The sequence below is a fragment of the Camelus dromedarius genome, chromosome 9, assembly GCF_036321535.1.
Source record: "Camelus dromedarius isolate mCamDro1 chromosome 9, mCamDro1.pat, whole genome shotgun sequence".
Taxonomy (NCBI): Eukaryota; Metazoa; Chordata; class Mammalia; order Artiodactyla; family Camelidae; genus Camelus; species Camelus dromedarius.
This window is the reverse complement of record NC_087444.1, coordinates 32,575,786-32,593,445: the sequence shown is the minus strand read 5'-3', so window position 1 is coordinate 32,593,445 and position 17,660 is coordinate 32,575,786. Positions and strand designations below refer to the sequence as shown.

At 36.4% G+C, this 17,660-nt stretch overlaps 1 protein-coding gene across 1 annotated transcript in view; it reads left to right on the top strand.

Annotated features, from left to right (window-relative positions):
* HYDIN (HYDIN axonemal central pair apparatus protein) overlaps window positions 1-17,660 on the top strand; it is a 374,065-nt gene that overhangs the window by 124,826 nt on the left and 231,579 nt on the right. The window contains exons 10-11 of the mRNA XM_064489991.1: window positions 3,519-3,720; window positions 10,088-10,331. Coding sequence (XP_064346061.1) covers window positions 3,519-3,720; window positions 10,088-10,331 — 446 coding nt within the window. The remainder of the gene's footprint in view (window positions 1-3,518; window positions 3,721-10,087; window positions 10,332-17,660) is intronic.

Below are 17,660 nucleotides of genomic sequence, written 5' to 3'. Positions count from 1 at the left end.
CTGAAATTTTAGAAGCCAGAAGACAGTAAAATGGTATTATGCAAGTGCTGGAAAGAAAAAAGTACTAATTTAGAATACTTTATCCATTAAAAATATCCTCAAAAAGTGAAGACAAAACAAAGACATTTGTAGACAAAAAAAAAAAAATGCTGAAAACCCATAGAATTCTTGATTGGCATTGTTTTCCTGTTCATTGTATTGAAGAAGCCATTCTATTGTTTTTTGTTTTCCATTGTTTCAGTTGAAAAGATAGCTGTAATTCTAACGTTGGGTCCGTTGAAGATAATCTTTTCTCCTCTAGCTGCTTTTAGGATTTTCTCTTTGTCTTTAATTTTCTTTAGTTTCACTGCAGTATATTTATATATGACTTTCTTTTAATTTATCCTATTTGACATTCATTGCACTTTTTGAATTCTAAAATGATGCCTTTAATCAATCCTGGAAAACTCTTAACCACCATCTCTTAAAATACTTTAATCAATCCTAGAAAACTCTTAACCACCATCTCTTAAAATACTGTCTTTGCTTTATTATCTCTTTCCTCTCCTTCTGAGTTCTCAGTTAAATGCTTTTACATCTTCTCATTCCATTTGCCTGGTCTTTCACACATTCGTTTTACATCTTGCATTTGGTTTTATTTTTCATATTACCTTTTGTATTTTCTGAACCATTTGTCATTTCACTAGTTTTCATAAAATTGATAACATTCTCCTATTAAGTATATTCTTAGAGTTTAAAAAATTAGGATATTTCCTTTCTATATGATTTCATTTTTTCCCATTAGTTAGTTAGTTAGATATTAGTTAGTTAGTTTATTATTTCATGAAAGATTCTTAAATTCTGTAGTGCTTTACAACTTTTAAAAGTTTCACACGCATGATTTCATATAATACTATAATGACCCTTTTCCCCCTCCTCCTATATGGTCCCTCCCCATTCCCTCTCCCAACTGGTAACCACTACTTTTTCTCTGTATCTGTCATTCTGCTTCTTTTTTGTTAAATTCACTAGTTTGTTGTATTTTTTAGATTCCACATATAAATGAGATCATACAGTATTTATCTTTCGCTGACTTTTTTCTCTTAGCATAATGTCCTCCAACTCTATCCTTGTTGCAAATAGCAACATTTCATTCTTTTTTAGGGCTGAATGTTATTCCATTGTATCTAGATGCCACACCTTCTTTATCCATCCATCTTTTGATGGACACTGGGTTGCTTCCATATCTTGGCTATTGTAAATAATGCTGCTAAGAACATTGGGGTGCATGTATCTTTTTGAATTAGTGTTTTCTTTTCTTCTTGGATATATACCCAGGAGTGGAATTGCTGGATCACATAGTAGTTCTACTTACAGTCTTTTGAGGACCCTCCATACTGTTTTCCATGGTGGCTGCACCAATTTACAATCCCACCAACAGTATGTGAGGTTTTCCTTTTCTCCACATCTTCTCCAGGATTTGTTATGTGTAGACTTTTTGATGATAGCAATTCTGACAGGTGTGGGTGATATTTCATTGTGGTTTTGATTTGTGTTTTTCTGATAATTAGTAATGTTGGGCATCTTTTCATGTACCTGTTGGCCATCTGCATTTCCTCTTTGGAGAAATGTCTATTCATTTCGTATGCTCACTTTTCACTTGGGTTGTATGGTTTTTTTGATGTGGAGTTGTGTGAGTTGTTTATATATGTTGGATGTTAACTCCTTATGGGTCGTATCATTTGCAAGTATTTTCTCCCATTCAGTAGATTGTCTTTTCATTTTATTGATGGTTTCCTTTGCTGTGCAAAAGCTTTTAAGTTTAATTAGGTCCCATTTATTAATTTTTACTTTTATTTCCTTTGCTTTAGGAGACAGATTCCCAAAAATATTGCTGCAATTTATGTCAAAGAGTGTTCTGCCTGTGTTTTCCTTTAGGAGTTTTATAGTATCTGGTCTTACATGTAGGTCTTTATTATTTTATTTTATTTCTGTAAGAGCCTAAAGTGTGGCTGTTAATCAAATTTTCTAGATCTTTTAAAAATTTCCTATTTCTTGGATAGAGCTTCAGGCTCATCCTTTTTTTTCTTTTAACTACTAAGCATAGTTGGTTCTAGTATCTGAACCACATATATATATGAAATCAATTAATACATGAAATGATGTTCAGCATCATCTACAATTAAGAATATGCAACTTAAAGCAACAGGTTTTCACTGATCAGACTGTTCAGTTTAACTCATCAAAAAGTTTAAAAGTTGACAAGAGTGCATACCTTTATTTGGGAAAGATGTATGTGAAAACACTAACAATTGTTACCTCTGTAAGGCAGGATTCTCACTCTAGGATTGAGTGAAGGGGAGGCAGACTTTTTATTTTCATGGTATGTTTTTATAATGCCTGAATTTTTTACTTTATGTATACATTTTAAAATAGAAATTTAAACTTCTAGAGTCAGATGCTTAACTTTTTCTTTAAACTTTGGGAAAAGTTTTGCTGTGTTCAAAGGGCCTAAGGAGCATTTGCACTGCGTAAAAGGTGTTAAGTAGCTGCTTGGTTCATACAGTCATAAATGGAGCAGAAATATTTGCTAAAAAAATAAAGTAAGTGATCAGGCTTTCTGGGTTCTGATTAAAATTATAGCACAGATCAACAGAACATTCATGGTATTTAAGTATTTTCTTTTCCTCCTTTGATGTCAGAGTAAGGCACCTGCTGTGACATTACAGAGATCAGAAAGAATATAGTTTGAAGGTTTGTGTCTTGGAAGCCCAAGGAGCCTCATTTATATACCTAGAATCAAGACATTTGGTACATCCTGAATTAAGTCAAGGACTTAAATTACTAGGCTGAGGAACTTAAATTACTAGGCTGAGGAAAGGTGTTCTTAACATTAAAAAATTTAAAACTTTAATCATAGTTTCTGTCTTTCTATTTTTTCTCTGTGTAACCAGTATGCAGACATTGTGTGTGTGTGTGTGCGTGCGCACGCATGTGTTTTTCATTTTTGTTTTGTTTTAATTGCTGTTGTTTAGGGATGTGATTCCTTTTAAATAGTCAGTTTTCTATTAATGAAGTTATTAATTCTTCCTTCCTGATCCCCTTTGTTTTGGCCTTAGATCCTCTTGCTGAGCAGCTCTTCCCAGGTGTACTTGGTGCAATTACTTTAAGAAATCCAGCTCATGCTTGGAATAGAGAAGAGGTTAATGGTTATAATTCTAGAACTCAAATGCCCTCATGGTCAGGCTATAGGATTTAGAACTATTACAAAGAAGAGAAAGTCTGATAGGACCCACCACACCATTTCATATTTTATGTATTTTTTCCAATAACCAAGCAAGATTATTTCTGTATAACTGTATCAAACATAACATTTAGGGTTTCTGATCATGTCTGATTTCTGGATTGATGTGGTGGGGAAAGAATGAAATGTCTAATGCTTGTAGTATGTTTCCTAACTTCACCTTGCAGGGGAAGTAGCCTAGTAGCTTCATTCTAGAATAAATCTCAAAGTGTATCTATACTTTGTTAATTTCTAGGTGAAAAAGTGTTTATATCTCTGTATGGAGCTGCCATAGACGTGAATATAAGGCTGGACAAGAATTCCTTGACCATTGAGAAAACCTACATATCTCTGGCCAATCAGCGAACTGTAACTATTCACAACCGCAGTAACATCATTGCCCATTTCCAGTGGAAGATATTTGCTACTCAGGAAGAGGAAGATGGAGAAAAGTATAGGTCTGTAAGAAAAACCACTGTCTATATAATAGGAACACAAAAAATTAGTTATGAAAACTCTGTGACTTTTGTGGTAAATTTCTAACTAATTCAAACAGTGTCAGATTTTTATGACTTAGGTCTAGTGCTCTTTATTTTCATTTAAAGAACTGGAGCTGAGCTATGTGAAACACAACATTGTCCATCCTCAGTTAATCTTAACCTGGTTGTAATTTATCAGTAGCTAAACTCCTGGATTTTAGAGACCAAATACCTCATTCTTCTCTATTCTCTCAAAACTAATCTACATGTCTGTATTTCTTTTCATAACCCTAACCAGGTCAATTTTCATACAGTTTCTTAAAATAATCTCTTTTGGGTTGGGATCAATATGGAGTTTTTTTTTTTTTCAGTGAAAAGATACTTTCAGAAAATATGAAGAATGAGGAAAAAGAAGGGCTTAGGTATAATGGTTTTTATATTTTCAGTTTCAGTAGCATTGATCAATCCCTGCTAACCATATAATTTAATAATGATTTCTTGTTCGTATCTTTAATCTGCTGCTTTTTAAAATGATACTTCAGGCAGTGGAGCAAACTAATAAAATGAAAAACCAAACTGTTTTAGTTAATCTCATCACTGTGAAGTTTTGAATGTTTCTTTTTGCTGAATCTATCCTTGACTCTTTTAAATTCCATTTGCAATTTTATCTCCTTCCATCGTCCCTGAATTAGCACTTTTGCTGCTTTCATCGGAATTTATTTCAGCCTTTTTTGTTTGCCTTTCCATTTTCATTAAAGATTAGCCCTGGGAAGCTTCAAAGCTTTGTTTAAAATGGAGTTAATATGTGATAAAAATAAAAGTCTTGGGTCTATGGAAACCAGGCGGAAATCCCCCAGTGTGCTGTCCCTAATTGTATCAGAAGGAGCTGTGACAATGATAGGACACAGTGGACCAGAAGCTTTATCATTCAGACAATGAGCTTTAATCACCGGATTGCCACTGTGCCATCTTTAAAAAGTGGGAAAAGAAAAGTCTTTCCTGCCTAAAAACTTCATTTCGCCTCCTGGTATAGAACCTCCTCCTGTATAGAACCAGTAGTTTAAAAAGGCAAGAGGACACTGCCCATCCACTGCTTCATCTGTCCTGATTCCCCAGCTGGCATGTACATACCAACAATCAGAATGGTCCAGGCATGTTTAAAGATAAAGTGGGAGAGCAGGTACAAATAAAGAAACAGCAGTAAAAGTAGTGTTTCCTACTTGTGCCGTGGACCTAATCTTTTGGAGAGAATGTGTGTGTACTATCGAGGGGAAGCCAACTTTAATTTCAGCTATGTCTTTGTGTTTGACCAAGTGTATAGGACATGATTGATTCCATGCCTATGTCCAAAAAGTATTTAAGGAAGTTCATTTCAACAGTTAAATTCAAGAAAAATTCAAACCAGTTGCTATCAGAGATGCTAAGGTATAGAGAATATAATTTCAACCACATCTGGATGGGCATTTCTTTTCTTTTTTCCCCCCATTTCACCTCCCCCAACACTCACAGCCTCGTCTCTAATATTATTCTTGAGTCTTATTCTTCCTTTTCTCTTTCTTTCTTTCTTTTTTTTAATTGAAGTATAGTCAGTTACAACATATCAATTTATGGTATACAGCATAATGTTTCAGTCATACTATACATATATATATTTTCATATTCTTTTTCATTATAGTTTACTGCAAGATACTGATATAGTTCTCTGTGCTATACAGAAGAAATTTGTTTTTTAATCTATTTTATGTTTAGTGGTTAGTATTTGCAAATCTCGAACTCCCAATTTATCCCTTCCCACTCTTCTTCCCCCCTGTAACCATAAGTTTGTTAACTATGTCTGTAAGTCTGTTACTGCTTTGTAGATAAGTTCATTAATGTTGTCTTTTTTCTTTCTTCCTTTCTTTCTTTTTTAGATTCCACATATGAGTGATACCATATGGTATTTTTCTTTCTCTTTCTGGCTTACTTCACTTGGAATGATGATCTCCAGATCCATCTGTGTTGCTGCAAATGGCATTATTTTATTCCTTTTCTCTTTCTCGCTGTCTCTCTTGCTCTGTTAGTTCCTCTAGCAATTTTTTGTAGCAAGGGAACAACATAGGCTAGCATTTTCATAACCATGATTGGAAGCCTAATTTTGTCATCTTGGATCATGCCCTTCCCTTAAATAAAGAACTTGAAAAGTCACTTCAGATGGCTAGATAAGAATGCCTCCATTTTCACTGTGGGTGACACACAGCAGCATAACTCATGCTTCTCCAAACTGGATTGGTTGATCTCACTGAAGTCTGTTGCTTCCTCTCTCCCTATCCCTCTCCTAGGGCCAGATGCCTAACCTCTTGTTTGACCAGGTGTCTCTTCTCTCCCATGCTTCTCATTCCTTGATACAGCCCCAAGCATGCCACAACTTTTATGTTATTAGCCATGGATTCTTGTCCTGGATGTAACTAGCCATTAAATGCCCATCCTCTCAAAAGCAAAGAAAATAGTGAGAGGTTCGCTCTTTACTCAATATTTGGTCCCTGTCTCTGGATAGCTGTCCTTCTGTGGGTGGCTGGGCTCTTGCTGTGGGTGTAGGCCCTCTCCTCCTCCATGTCCCAAACCCTCAGGTTGTCTTTTAGGCCCACATCACTGACAGATAAAGCAGAATGTTCTTGGATAGCTTGCTTGTGATTAGGGGTTTCCTCATTTCTGAGAAGCAGCAGTGAGATCTTTAGCTAATGGTATAAATTCTCCCTTGAGCTCCCCAGTAAGGCCAAGGCAGGAATCCTTGGAATAATATTTTTCATGTTTGATTCTCCTTCTCCTAATAGTGAGCAACCTCTTTCTTTTCTCCTCTTCCTTCAGCAACATCTGTAGTTAAAATGTAGACAGAAAGGTCGACTTTCATTCTGAACTTGGAACAGAGATGATCTAAATGGGCTCACATGTACTTTGAGAGAGTAAATTTTCCTTTTGCAGCACCCCAATGACCTAAGATTTGAAAATTTCAGTGTTGATTTTTAAGTGAGACTCAAGAGCCTTCCCACTGCTCTCCAGTTAGACCATGGCTCAAAACTTGTCCCAAGGCATTCATCTACAGGGGCTGAAACTTGCTCCATGGTCATTTCAAGAATTCTAATCACTTTAGCATTACCAATGCCCTGAAGACCCTATTCCAACCATCATGGTTTCTTGTCTTCCAGCATCTTGATGATGTCCCTGGGCAAAGACTTGGATGTCTCTTGTCCCAGCGAAGGAATTTCAGCCCTACTCAGGAATAGCATTTTATCATTTCCATTCTAGGAAGGATGACTTTCTCTCCACCTACCAAAACATGATGGTACAAACCTTAGGGCACATGTCCATATTTGGGGGCCTCAGGCTAATCTCAGATTCTAGGAAGAAGTTCTAGGCTTAAATTTTTTTTTCCACTTTTTTTAAACCTTAGGAATCAGAGGAGCCTTTAGAATTTGTCTTTTGGGTCTCTCTTTTCTGATGTTTTTCTGGGACTCGCAGAAAAATTAATTTCTTCAAAAATTGAGGCTGAATTCATTCCTCCTTATTTCCTCTACCTTGGCCTGAGGGATTATAAAACATCTTACAAGATTCTTTCATCCTTGTTCTCATCACAGTTTATTATATCCAGAGACTGTGCATGGGCTTTTAAGGATTTCTGCTTCCCTTTTTTCCATTAAGGTCATGACCATTGTCTCAATCGAAACTGCTCTAATTCTGGATTTGCTCTGTACGAAAACTTATAACATCCTCAGTGGAGCCCCCACAGAATGATCAGTATGGATGTGTTCCAAAACATTTCAGTGTTAGAAATGACACATTTCTCTAAATAAATTTTTATTTTATTTATTTAGAGTTTTATTTGGGCTTTGAGCCTGCCACTTGGCAGTAATCAATTTAATCTCAGTTGTATTGGGGAGCCCTTCCCTTTCCTGGTCATAGAAGAATCTGAAGACTTGAGTGATACTTAGTAAACAGGAAGAGAACCTCTAGACCTCTGTTTATAATCTTCATCACAGAGTTGCTCTGTGTGTGGGGTCACACAATCCATTTGAAGGTGGACAGCTCCATCCTTTGTATGCCAGGTGTGGACATGGGAGTATTTCTCCCAGCTGCAGTGACCAAGGTTCTTAATTTTTAATCTCCTCAGCATCCAGTTACCACTTCTTGGGGGTGCTCTAAAGGAGCAGGGTGCAGGTCTCTAGGAACTCAAGATGGGGCATTACTGGTTTAATGCTACTGCACCTGAGACACAAGTCTTCCCCAATGACTATAGTCCATAGACTGGACTATATTTGATGATGCCTAAAGGTGATGGGTGTTAGGGCTACCAGACCATTTGCAAAATGCCTTATATCCTTGGCTTTACTGAAAGAGAAGGCTGGTGTGTTGTTATGCTCTCTGATGAGAGGTCTCATCTATAAAACAGAACTACCTCTGAGCACAGAAGACCATGAATATCAGCAGGACAAGATGGCAAAACAATAGACTGAGGTATAGAGAAGCCCTTGTTGGAGTCGCCCCAGCTCAAGGTGGTGTTGCATGTCCCCTTCTTAGACTCTCAGCCATGGCTCTAATTCTGCATAGAGGGCAAAGAGGATGACGTCTGGTATCATCTCCCCGCCTCTCCCTTTACATTGTACAACTGTCACAGATTTAAGAGCCCCAACCGTGTGGGAGAAGAGCAGCATTTAGAAGTTTGTGTTTGTCCTCTTTTGTTTTCTGGTGTAAGGGCTGAGTTAATCATAATCTTTAATTCATAGAGAATTATCATCCTTGGTCTACACAAAGCATTTTATCCCCACATGTGACTTCCATTAACCCCCCTTAATCAATGTAATATTTATGCTACCCATTATTTGTTTACCCAGTCCTTTAAACTGTTATGTCAAATTTACCCACTTTTTCTGATATTATTGCTAGCACTCTGATGAACCTTTTTATCACTCTTTGTTTACATCCGTGATTGTTTCTTTAGGATTTATTCCTAGAGAATGGGTATCAGTAAATTCCACTTGCAGGAATATATGGTTTCCCTTCTTTCTGTAGACTGAGCTGTCTTTAATTTGCCATGCCCTGCCCAGCAGTATAGAAGGACTGCTGCTCTGGTAACCTTGGACACTGTTTCCCGTCTAGCAATAAGAAGGAAGCACAGAATGCTTTCTTCCTTGGGACCAGAACACACTGAACCATTTCTTCACCTTCTTTATGCTATGGGATGAAAGACCCTGAACACTAAAGTTATTAGAAAGAGTTATTTGACATTGCTGTGTATATAGTTTTCATGAAGTCATTTAGAAAAGAAATAGTTGGGACTGGGACTGGAATTCTGTGGCCCCAGGCTTTCAGTCAGTACTCACAGTACTAAACAATTTGTCTCTCACCACTGGTAATACCAGTAAAATTCTGGGGAAATGATCATATGACCTGGGAGGAGAGAAACTTCAGTCTTCAAAATTCAGGCGAAGTAACAGACACTGAGGGTGATGTGAACACAGCTTCACTGAGAGCAATGAGTAGAAGGCTGGGGAAGGCTGCTTTCCTGACTTCTCGCAAGGGATATGAAGAGCTAGAAGGAGAGAAAAAAGGAGGTGTCTCCAGGTGTAGTCAGAGCATTTTATAAGCTTGACAGCTTGGTAATTTCCTATGGTTGACACAGGGAGAAAACTGGTATTTACTTAGCACCTGATTTGTCCCAGGAACTAGATCAGGTCCTGGATCACACTTAGTTCTCAACACATCTTTATGATGGAGGAGCTCCTATTATTTCCACTTTATTAATGAAGGCACTGAGGCTTAGAGGATTTAGATAACTCCCAAAGCCCCAGAGTGAGTTAATAGATGGTAGAAATCAGTATCAAAACCTAGTCCTTGCTGGCTCCAGATTCTGTTCTCTAGGTCTCTAGGTAGCTAACAGCTCGGAAAGAAGTAAAGCTAAGCAAGTTTAAAACAAACAAAATTGCTCTTAAAGTGTGAGAGACAGAGTGTATGTTAAATATTCAAAAAGCAGCCTGGAAAACACAGTTACCTAAAAGAAAATATTTGTCCAAATGTACGTGAGGGCTCAGGAGTAAGCAAATAGACATTGAGTAGGACAGGAAGCCTGGGAGGACTTCTTGAAGGAAGTGACTAAAGATGAGCAAACTGAGGCTCTTGAGAGGTTAAAATACAAGGTCACTCAGCCGTTATATTATAGACTCAGGGCAAGGAGGGACCACCCCCAAGTCATGGGTGAGACCATTCCCAGGAGGATGGGCTAGAGGGGAGCTCTTTACAGTGTTCTTCATGGGAGTACCAAAATTAATCTCATGTTTCTTTTTCTTTTCTTTTCTTTTTTTTTTTTTTTTGGTAGGCTCTGTGATGATCTGATCAAAGAGGAAAAGAATGAGACCGATGAGTTTCTTGAGGAGTGCATCACTGATCCTTCACTACGAGAACGTCTTTCCATTCTCTCCCGCACCTTTGAGAATCAGAGAAAGATGGTTCAGGCAGACAGCATGCTCTTCTTGAATAACGTTTTTACCATTGAGCCTCTGGTAAGCACAAAAATACCGTCTGACCTTACAGTAAACAGAGCTATGCTTATTTTGATGCAGGTACTTACACTGCAGTTGATACAGTGAGTTCTGAGAGCATGAAGATGCGTCCAAGGAGTCTCATCATCATTATGAGACAATGAATGAAGGTTAATGGTAAGAGTGCTCAGAGGTCACGTTGATAGGTCACACTTTCTATTCACCAGTCATTGTTAAACACTTAATAACCATTACCCAGTTTATCTCATTTGTATGTATATTATTGGTTGTAATCAGTCCCCCATTCTATAGATGAGGAAATTAAGATTAAAGAAATTTGATAACTTGCTCAAGGCCAAAAAATTAGTGTCAGTAGTTAGAATTGTATCCCTGATTAGCCTCACTCTAGAGCAGGGAGTCTCAAACTGTGCACTATTGACATTTGGGGCTGGATACGTCTTCGTCCTGTACATTATAGGATATTTAATAGCAGCCCTGACTTACCATCACATGCTAGTTGTGACAACAAAACTGCATCCAGATGCTGTCGAATGTCCTCTGGTGAGCAAAATCACTTATGTTGAGAACTGCTTTGTCCTTAATTCACTCAGTAAATACTTATTGACTGCATGTTCTGTACCAGGGACCGCGTAATGTACCAGGCATCAATAAACTAAACAGACAGTCCTTGACCTCACTGTCTATCCAGTGAGACCTGAGCCAGAGTTAGAACAGAGTCTGTCCAATTCCACAGATCAAACTTTTTTTTAGGTGTACAACATAATGGTTAGGTATTTTATAGATTATACTCCATTTAAAGTTATTACAAAATAGTGACTATAATTCCCTGTGCTGTGCCATATATCCTTGTTGCTTATTTATTTGATACATAGTAGTTTGTATCTCTTAATCCCAAACCCTTATCTTGCCCTCCCCCCTTCCTTCTTCCCACTGGTATTTACTAGTTTATTTTCTATTAAAGTCTGTTTATATTTCTCTGTATACATTCATTTGTTTTTTCTTTAGTTTCCACATGTAAGTGATAACATGCAGTATTTGTCTTTCTCCCATCTGATTTATTTCACTAAGCAAAATATTTTCTAGGTCCAGCCACTTGTTGCAAATGGCAGAATTTTATTCTTTTTTTATAGCAGAGCAATACACACACACACACACCCCTACATACATATACATACACATACACATACATATATATATACATACACATACACATATACATATACACAGACACATTTTTTTCCACACATCTTTTGATGAAACACCTGGGTTGCTTCCATATCTTGGCTATTGTAAATAATGCTGCTATGAACATTGGGGTGCATGTATCTTTTTGAATTAATTTTCTTTTTTTCTTAGATATTTCAGGAGTGGAATTGCTGGATCACATAGTAGTTCTATTTTTAGTGTTTTGAGGAACCTCCATACTGTTTTCCATAGTGGCTGCACCAATTTACAATCCCATCAGCAGTGTATGAGGGTTTCATTTTCTTCATATCCTCTCCAGGATTTGTTATGTGTAGACTTCTTGATGATACCCATTCTGACAGCTGTGAGGTGATATCTTACTGTTTTTTAAATTTATATTTCTCTAATTATTAGCAATGATGAACATCTTTTAATGTGCCTATTAGCCATCTGTATGTCTTCTTTGGAAAAATACCTTTTCAGTCTTCCCATTTTTAAACTGGATTGTTTGGTTTGTTTGATATCAAGTTATATGAGTGGTTTAAGTATTTTAGATATTAGCCCCTTATCAGTCATGTCTTTTGAAAATGTCATTTTCATTCAGTGGATTGTCTTTTGCTGTACGAAAGCTCGTAAGTTTAATTAGGTCTCATTTGTTTATTTTTGCTTTTATTTCTTTTGCCTTAGGAGACAGATCCAAAAAATAATAATTCCTATGATTTATGTCAGAGTGTTCTATCTACAAAACTTCTAGGATTTTTGTGGTTTCACATCTTACATTTAGGTCTAATTCATTTTGAGTTTACATGATGTAAGGAAATCTTCCAATTTCATTCTTTTACATACAGCTGTGCAGTTTTCCCAGCAACGCTTACTGAAGAGACTCTTTACCCCATTGTGTGTGTGTATATTATATGTTGTAGTATCTTTGTCTGGTTTTGGTTTCAGGCTAATGGCCTCATAGAATGAGTTTAGGAGTATTCCCTCTTGTTTAGTTTTTTACAGTCATTTGAGAAATATTAACTCTTCTTTATATGTTAGGTAGAATTCCCCTGTGAAGCTGTCCAGTCCTTGAATTTTTGTTTGTTGGAAGTTTTTTGTTTACTGTTTCAATTTCAATACTAGTAATTGGTCTGTTCAGATTATCTATTTTTCCGTGATTCAGTCTTAGAAGATTCAGTTTGGGAATTTATCCATTTCTTCTAGGTTGTCCAATTTGTTGGCATATAACTGTTCTTATGCTCTTATGATTGTTTGTATTTCTGTGACATCAGTTATAAATTCTCCTCTTTCACTTCTTATTTTGTTTATTTAGGTTCTCTCTCTTTTTTCTTAATGAGCCTGGCTAACAACTTATCAATTGTATTTATCTTGTTTTCATTGCTCTTTTCTATCAATTTTTTTGTTCCCATTTCATTTATTTCCTCTCTGATCTTTATTATTTCCTTCCTTCTACTGCTCTGGGGTTTTGTTTGTTCTTCCTTTTCTAATTCCTTTAGATAGTAGGTTGTGTTTTTTATTTGAAATTTTTCTCGTTTCTTGAGATAAGCTTATATTGCTATAAACTTCCCTCTTAGAACTGTTTTTGCTGTGTCCTATAGATTTTGGAAGGTTCTGTTTTTATTTCATCCATTTTAAGGTATTTTATGCTTTCCTTTTGGATTTCTTCATTGACCCATTTGTTTGTCTCTTTGTTTGTTTTTGTAGCATATCGTTTAATCTCCATGTGTTTGTGTTTTTTTTCTTTTTAACATTTTTTATTGATTTATAATCATTTTACAATGTTGTGTCAAATTCCAGTGTTCAGCACCATTTTTCAGTTATTCATGGACATATACACACTCATTGTCACATTTTTTTCTCTGTGAGTTATCATAACATTTTGTGTATATTTCCCTGTGCTATACAGTGTAGTCTATTCTACAATTTTGAAATCCCAGTCTATCCCTTCCCACCCTCCACCCCCCTGGTAACCACAAGTCTGTATTCTCTGTCTGTGAGTCTATTTCTGGCCTTTATTTACGCTTTGTTTTTGTTTCTTTGTTTGTTTTTGTTTTTGTTTTTGTTTTTTAGATTGCACATATGAGCGATCTCATATGGTATTTTTCTTTCTCTTTCTGGCTTACTTCACTTAGAATGACATTCTCCAGGAGCATCCATGTTGCTGCAAATGGCATTATGTTGTCGGTTTTTATGGCTGAGTAGTATTCCATTGTATAAATATACCACATCTTCTTTATCCAGTCAGCTGCTGATGGACATTTAGGCTGTTTCCATGTTTTGGCTATTGTAAATAGTGCTGCTAGGAACATTGGGGTGCAGGTGTCATCCTGAAGTAGATTTCCTTCTGGATACAAGCCCAGGAGTGGGATTCCTGGGTCATATGGTAAGTTTATTCCTAGTCTTTTGAGGAATCTCCACACTGTTTTCCATAGTGGCTGCACCAAACTGCATTCCCACCAGCAGTGTAGGAGGGTTCCCCTTTCTCCACAGCCTCTCCAGCATTTGTCATTTGTGGATTTTTGAATGACGGCCATTCTGACTGGTGTGAGGTGATACCTCATTGTAGTTTTGATTTGCATTTCTCTGATAATTAGTGATATTGAGCATTTTTTCCTGTGCTTTTTGATCATTTGTATGTCTTCCTTGGAGAATTGCTTGTTTAGGTCTTCTGCCCATTTTTGGATTGGGTTGTTTATTTTTTTCTTATTGAGTCGTATGAGCTACTTATATATTCTGGAGATCAAGCCTTTGTCGGTTTCACTTGCAAAAATTTTCTCCCATTCCGTAGGTTTTCTTCTTGTTTTACTTCTGGTTTCCTTTGCTATGCAGAAGCTTGTAAGTTTCATTAGGTCCCATTTGTTTATTCTTGCTTTTATTTCTTCTAGGAGAAAATTTTTGAAATGTATGTCAGATAATGTTTTGCCTATGTTTTCCTCTAGGAGGTTTATTGTATCTTGTCTTATGTTTAAGTCTTTAATCCATTTTGAGTTGATTTTTGTATATGGTGTAAGGGAGTGTTCTAGCTTCATTGTTTTACATGCTGCTGTCCAGTTTTCCCAACACCATTTGCTGAAGAGACTGTCTTTATTCCAATGTATATTCTTGCCTCCTTTGTCAAAGATGAGTTGACCAAAAGTCTGTGGGTTCATTTCTGGGCTCTCTATTCTGTTCCATGGTTTATATCTCTGTTTTGGTACCAATACCATGCTGTCTTGATGACTGTAGCTCTATAGTATTGTCTGAAGTCTGGGAGAGTTATTCCTCCAGCCTCTTTCTTTCTCTTCAGTAATGCTTTGGCAATTCTAGGTCTTTGATGGTTCCATATGAATTTCATTATGATTTTTTCTAGTTCTGTGAAATATGTCCTGGGTAATTGGATAGGGATTGCATTAAATCTGTAGATTGCCTTGGGTAGTGGGACCATCTTAACAATATTGATTCTTCCAATCCAAGAGCATGGAATATCTTTCCATTTTTTAAAGTCTTCTTTAATTTCCTTCATCAATGGTTTATAGTTTTCTGTGTATAATTCTTTCACCTCCTTGGTTAGATTTATTCCCAGATATTTTATTACTTTGGGTGCTATTTTAAAGGGGATTGTTTCTTTACTTTCTTCTGTTGATTTATCGTTAGTGTAAAGAAATGCAACTGATTTTTGAACGTTAATTTTGTAACCTGCTACCTTGCTGAATTCTTCAATCAGCTCTAGTAGCTTTTGTGTGGACCTTTTAGGGTTTTCTATATATAGTAACATGTCATCAGCATATAATGACACTTTTACCTCTTCTTTTCCAATTTGGATCCCTTTTATTTCTTTCTCTTGCCTGACTGCTGTGGCTAGGACTTCCAGGACTATGTTGAATAGGAGTGGTGATAGTGGGCATCCTTGTCTTGTCCCAGATTTTAGTGGGAAGCTTTTGAGTTTTTCACCGTTGAGTACTATGCTGGCTGTAGGTTTGTCATATATAGCTTTTATTATGTTGAGATATGTTCCCTCTATACCCACTTTGGCGAGAGTTTTTATCATAAATGGGTGTTGAATTTTGTCAAATGCTTTTTCTGCATCGATTGAGATGATCATGTGGTTTTTGTCCATTCTCTTGTTGATGTGATGTATTACACTGATTGATTTGCGTATGTTGAACCAGCCTTGTGTCCCTGGGATGAACCCCACTTGGTCATGATGTATAATCTTTTTTATGTGTTGTTGGATTCTATTTGCTAAAATTTTGGTGAGGATTTTGGCGTCTATGTTCATCAGTGATATTGGCCTATAATTCTCTTTTTTTGTAGTGTCTTTGCCTGGTTTTGGTATCAGGGTGATGGTGGCTTCATAGAATGAGTTTGGGAGTATTCCCTCCTTTTCAATCGTCTGGAAGAGTTTGAGAAGGACTGGTATGAGTTCTTCTTTGTATGTTTGGTAGAATTCCCCGGTGAAGCCGTCCGGTCCTGGACTTTTATTTGTAGGGAGGTTTTTAATTGCTATTTCTATTTCCTTTCTAGTGATCGGATTGTTCAAGTGTTCAGATTCTTCTTGATTCAGTTTTGGTGGACAGTATGTTTCCAGAAACTTGTCCATCTCCTCTAGGTTATCCAGTTTGGTTCCATATAGTTTTTCATAATATTCTCGTATGATATTCTGTATTTCTATTTTGTTTGTTGTAATTTCTCCATTTTCCTTTCTTATTTTGCTAATTTGTGCTCTCTCTTTTTTCTTCTTTGTGAGTTTGGCCAGAGGTTTGTCGATTTTATTTACTTTTTTCAAAAAACCAGCTTTTGGTTTGGTTGATTTTTTCTATGGTCTTGTTAATCTCTATTGTATTTAATTCCTCTCTGATCTTTATTATTTCCTTCCTTCTGCTGCTTTTTGGGGCTTTTTGTTCTTCTTTTTCTAATTCATTCAGGTGGTGGGTTAAATTGTTTATTTGAGATTGTTCTTCTTTTTTGAGGAAGGCCTGTATCGCTATAAACTTCCCTCTTAGCACTGCCGTTGCTGTGTCCCAGAGGTTTTGAGTGGTTGTGCTTTCATTATCATTTGTCTCAAGGTATTTTTTAATTTCAGCTTTGATTTCCTCATTGATCCATTGTTTGTTCAATAACATATTGCTTAATCTCCATGCTTTCCTTTTTTTCTCGTTTGTTTCTCTGTTGTTGATTTCCAGTTTCATGGCATTGTGGTCAGTAAAGATGCTTGAGATAATTTCTATCTTCTTAAAATTGTTGAGGTTTCTTTTGTGCCCAAGTACATGATCGATCCTGGAAAATGTTCCATGTGCACTTGAAAAGAATGTATATCCTATTTTTGGGGGGTGTAATGCTCTGAAAATATCCACCAAATCTAGTTTTTCTATTGTAGTATTTAATTTCTCTGTTGCCTTGTTTATTTTCTGTCTGGAAGATCTGTCTAGTGATGTTAATGCAGTGTTAAAATCTCCAACTATGACTGTATTCCCATCAATATCCCCCTTTATCTCTGTTAGTAATTCTTGTATGTACTTAGGTGCTCCTATATTGGGTGCATATATATTAACGAGTGTAATATCCTCATCTTGTATCACTCCTTTAATCATTATAAAATGTCCTTCTTTATCTTTCTTTATGGCCTTTGTTTTAAAGTCTATTTTGTCTGAAATCAGTACTGCAACACCTGCTTTTTTGGCTTTTCCATTTGCATGGAATATCCTTTTCCATCCTTTCACTCTCAATCTATATGTGTCCTTCTCCCTAAAGTGGGTCTCTTGTATGCAGCATATTGAAGGTTCTTGCTTTATTATCCAGTCTGCCACTCTGTGTCTTTTGACTGGAGCATTTAGTCCATTAACATTTACAGTAATTAATGATAGATGTGTGTTTATTGCCATTTTGAACTTATCTTTGCAGTTGAATTGGTATATCCTCTTTGTTCCTTTCTTCTTCCTTTTGTGGTTTGGTAACTTTCCTTTGTATTATCATGGATTTTATTTAATTTTTGTGACTCCTTTGTAAATTTTTGGCTTGTGGTTACCCTTTTTTGTAAATCTGTCAACCCATTACTATAACTGTTTTTATTAAACTGATAGTAACATGATATCAAACCCATCCTACTGTTAAAAAAATTTAAAAAAAGAAAAAAAAATATTCTATATTTCCCTGCCTCCCTCTCCCACTCTCAGTGATTTGTATGTCTTCTTTTATAGTTTCATGTTTACTTTATTTGTAATT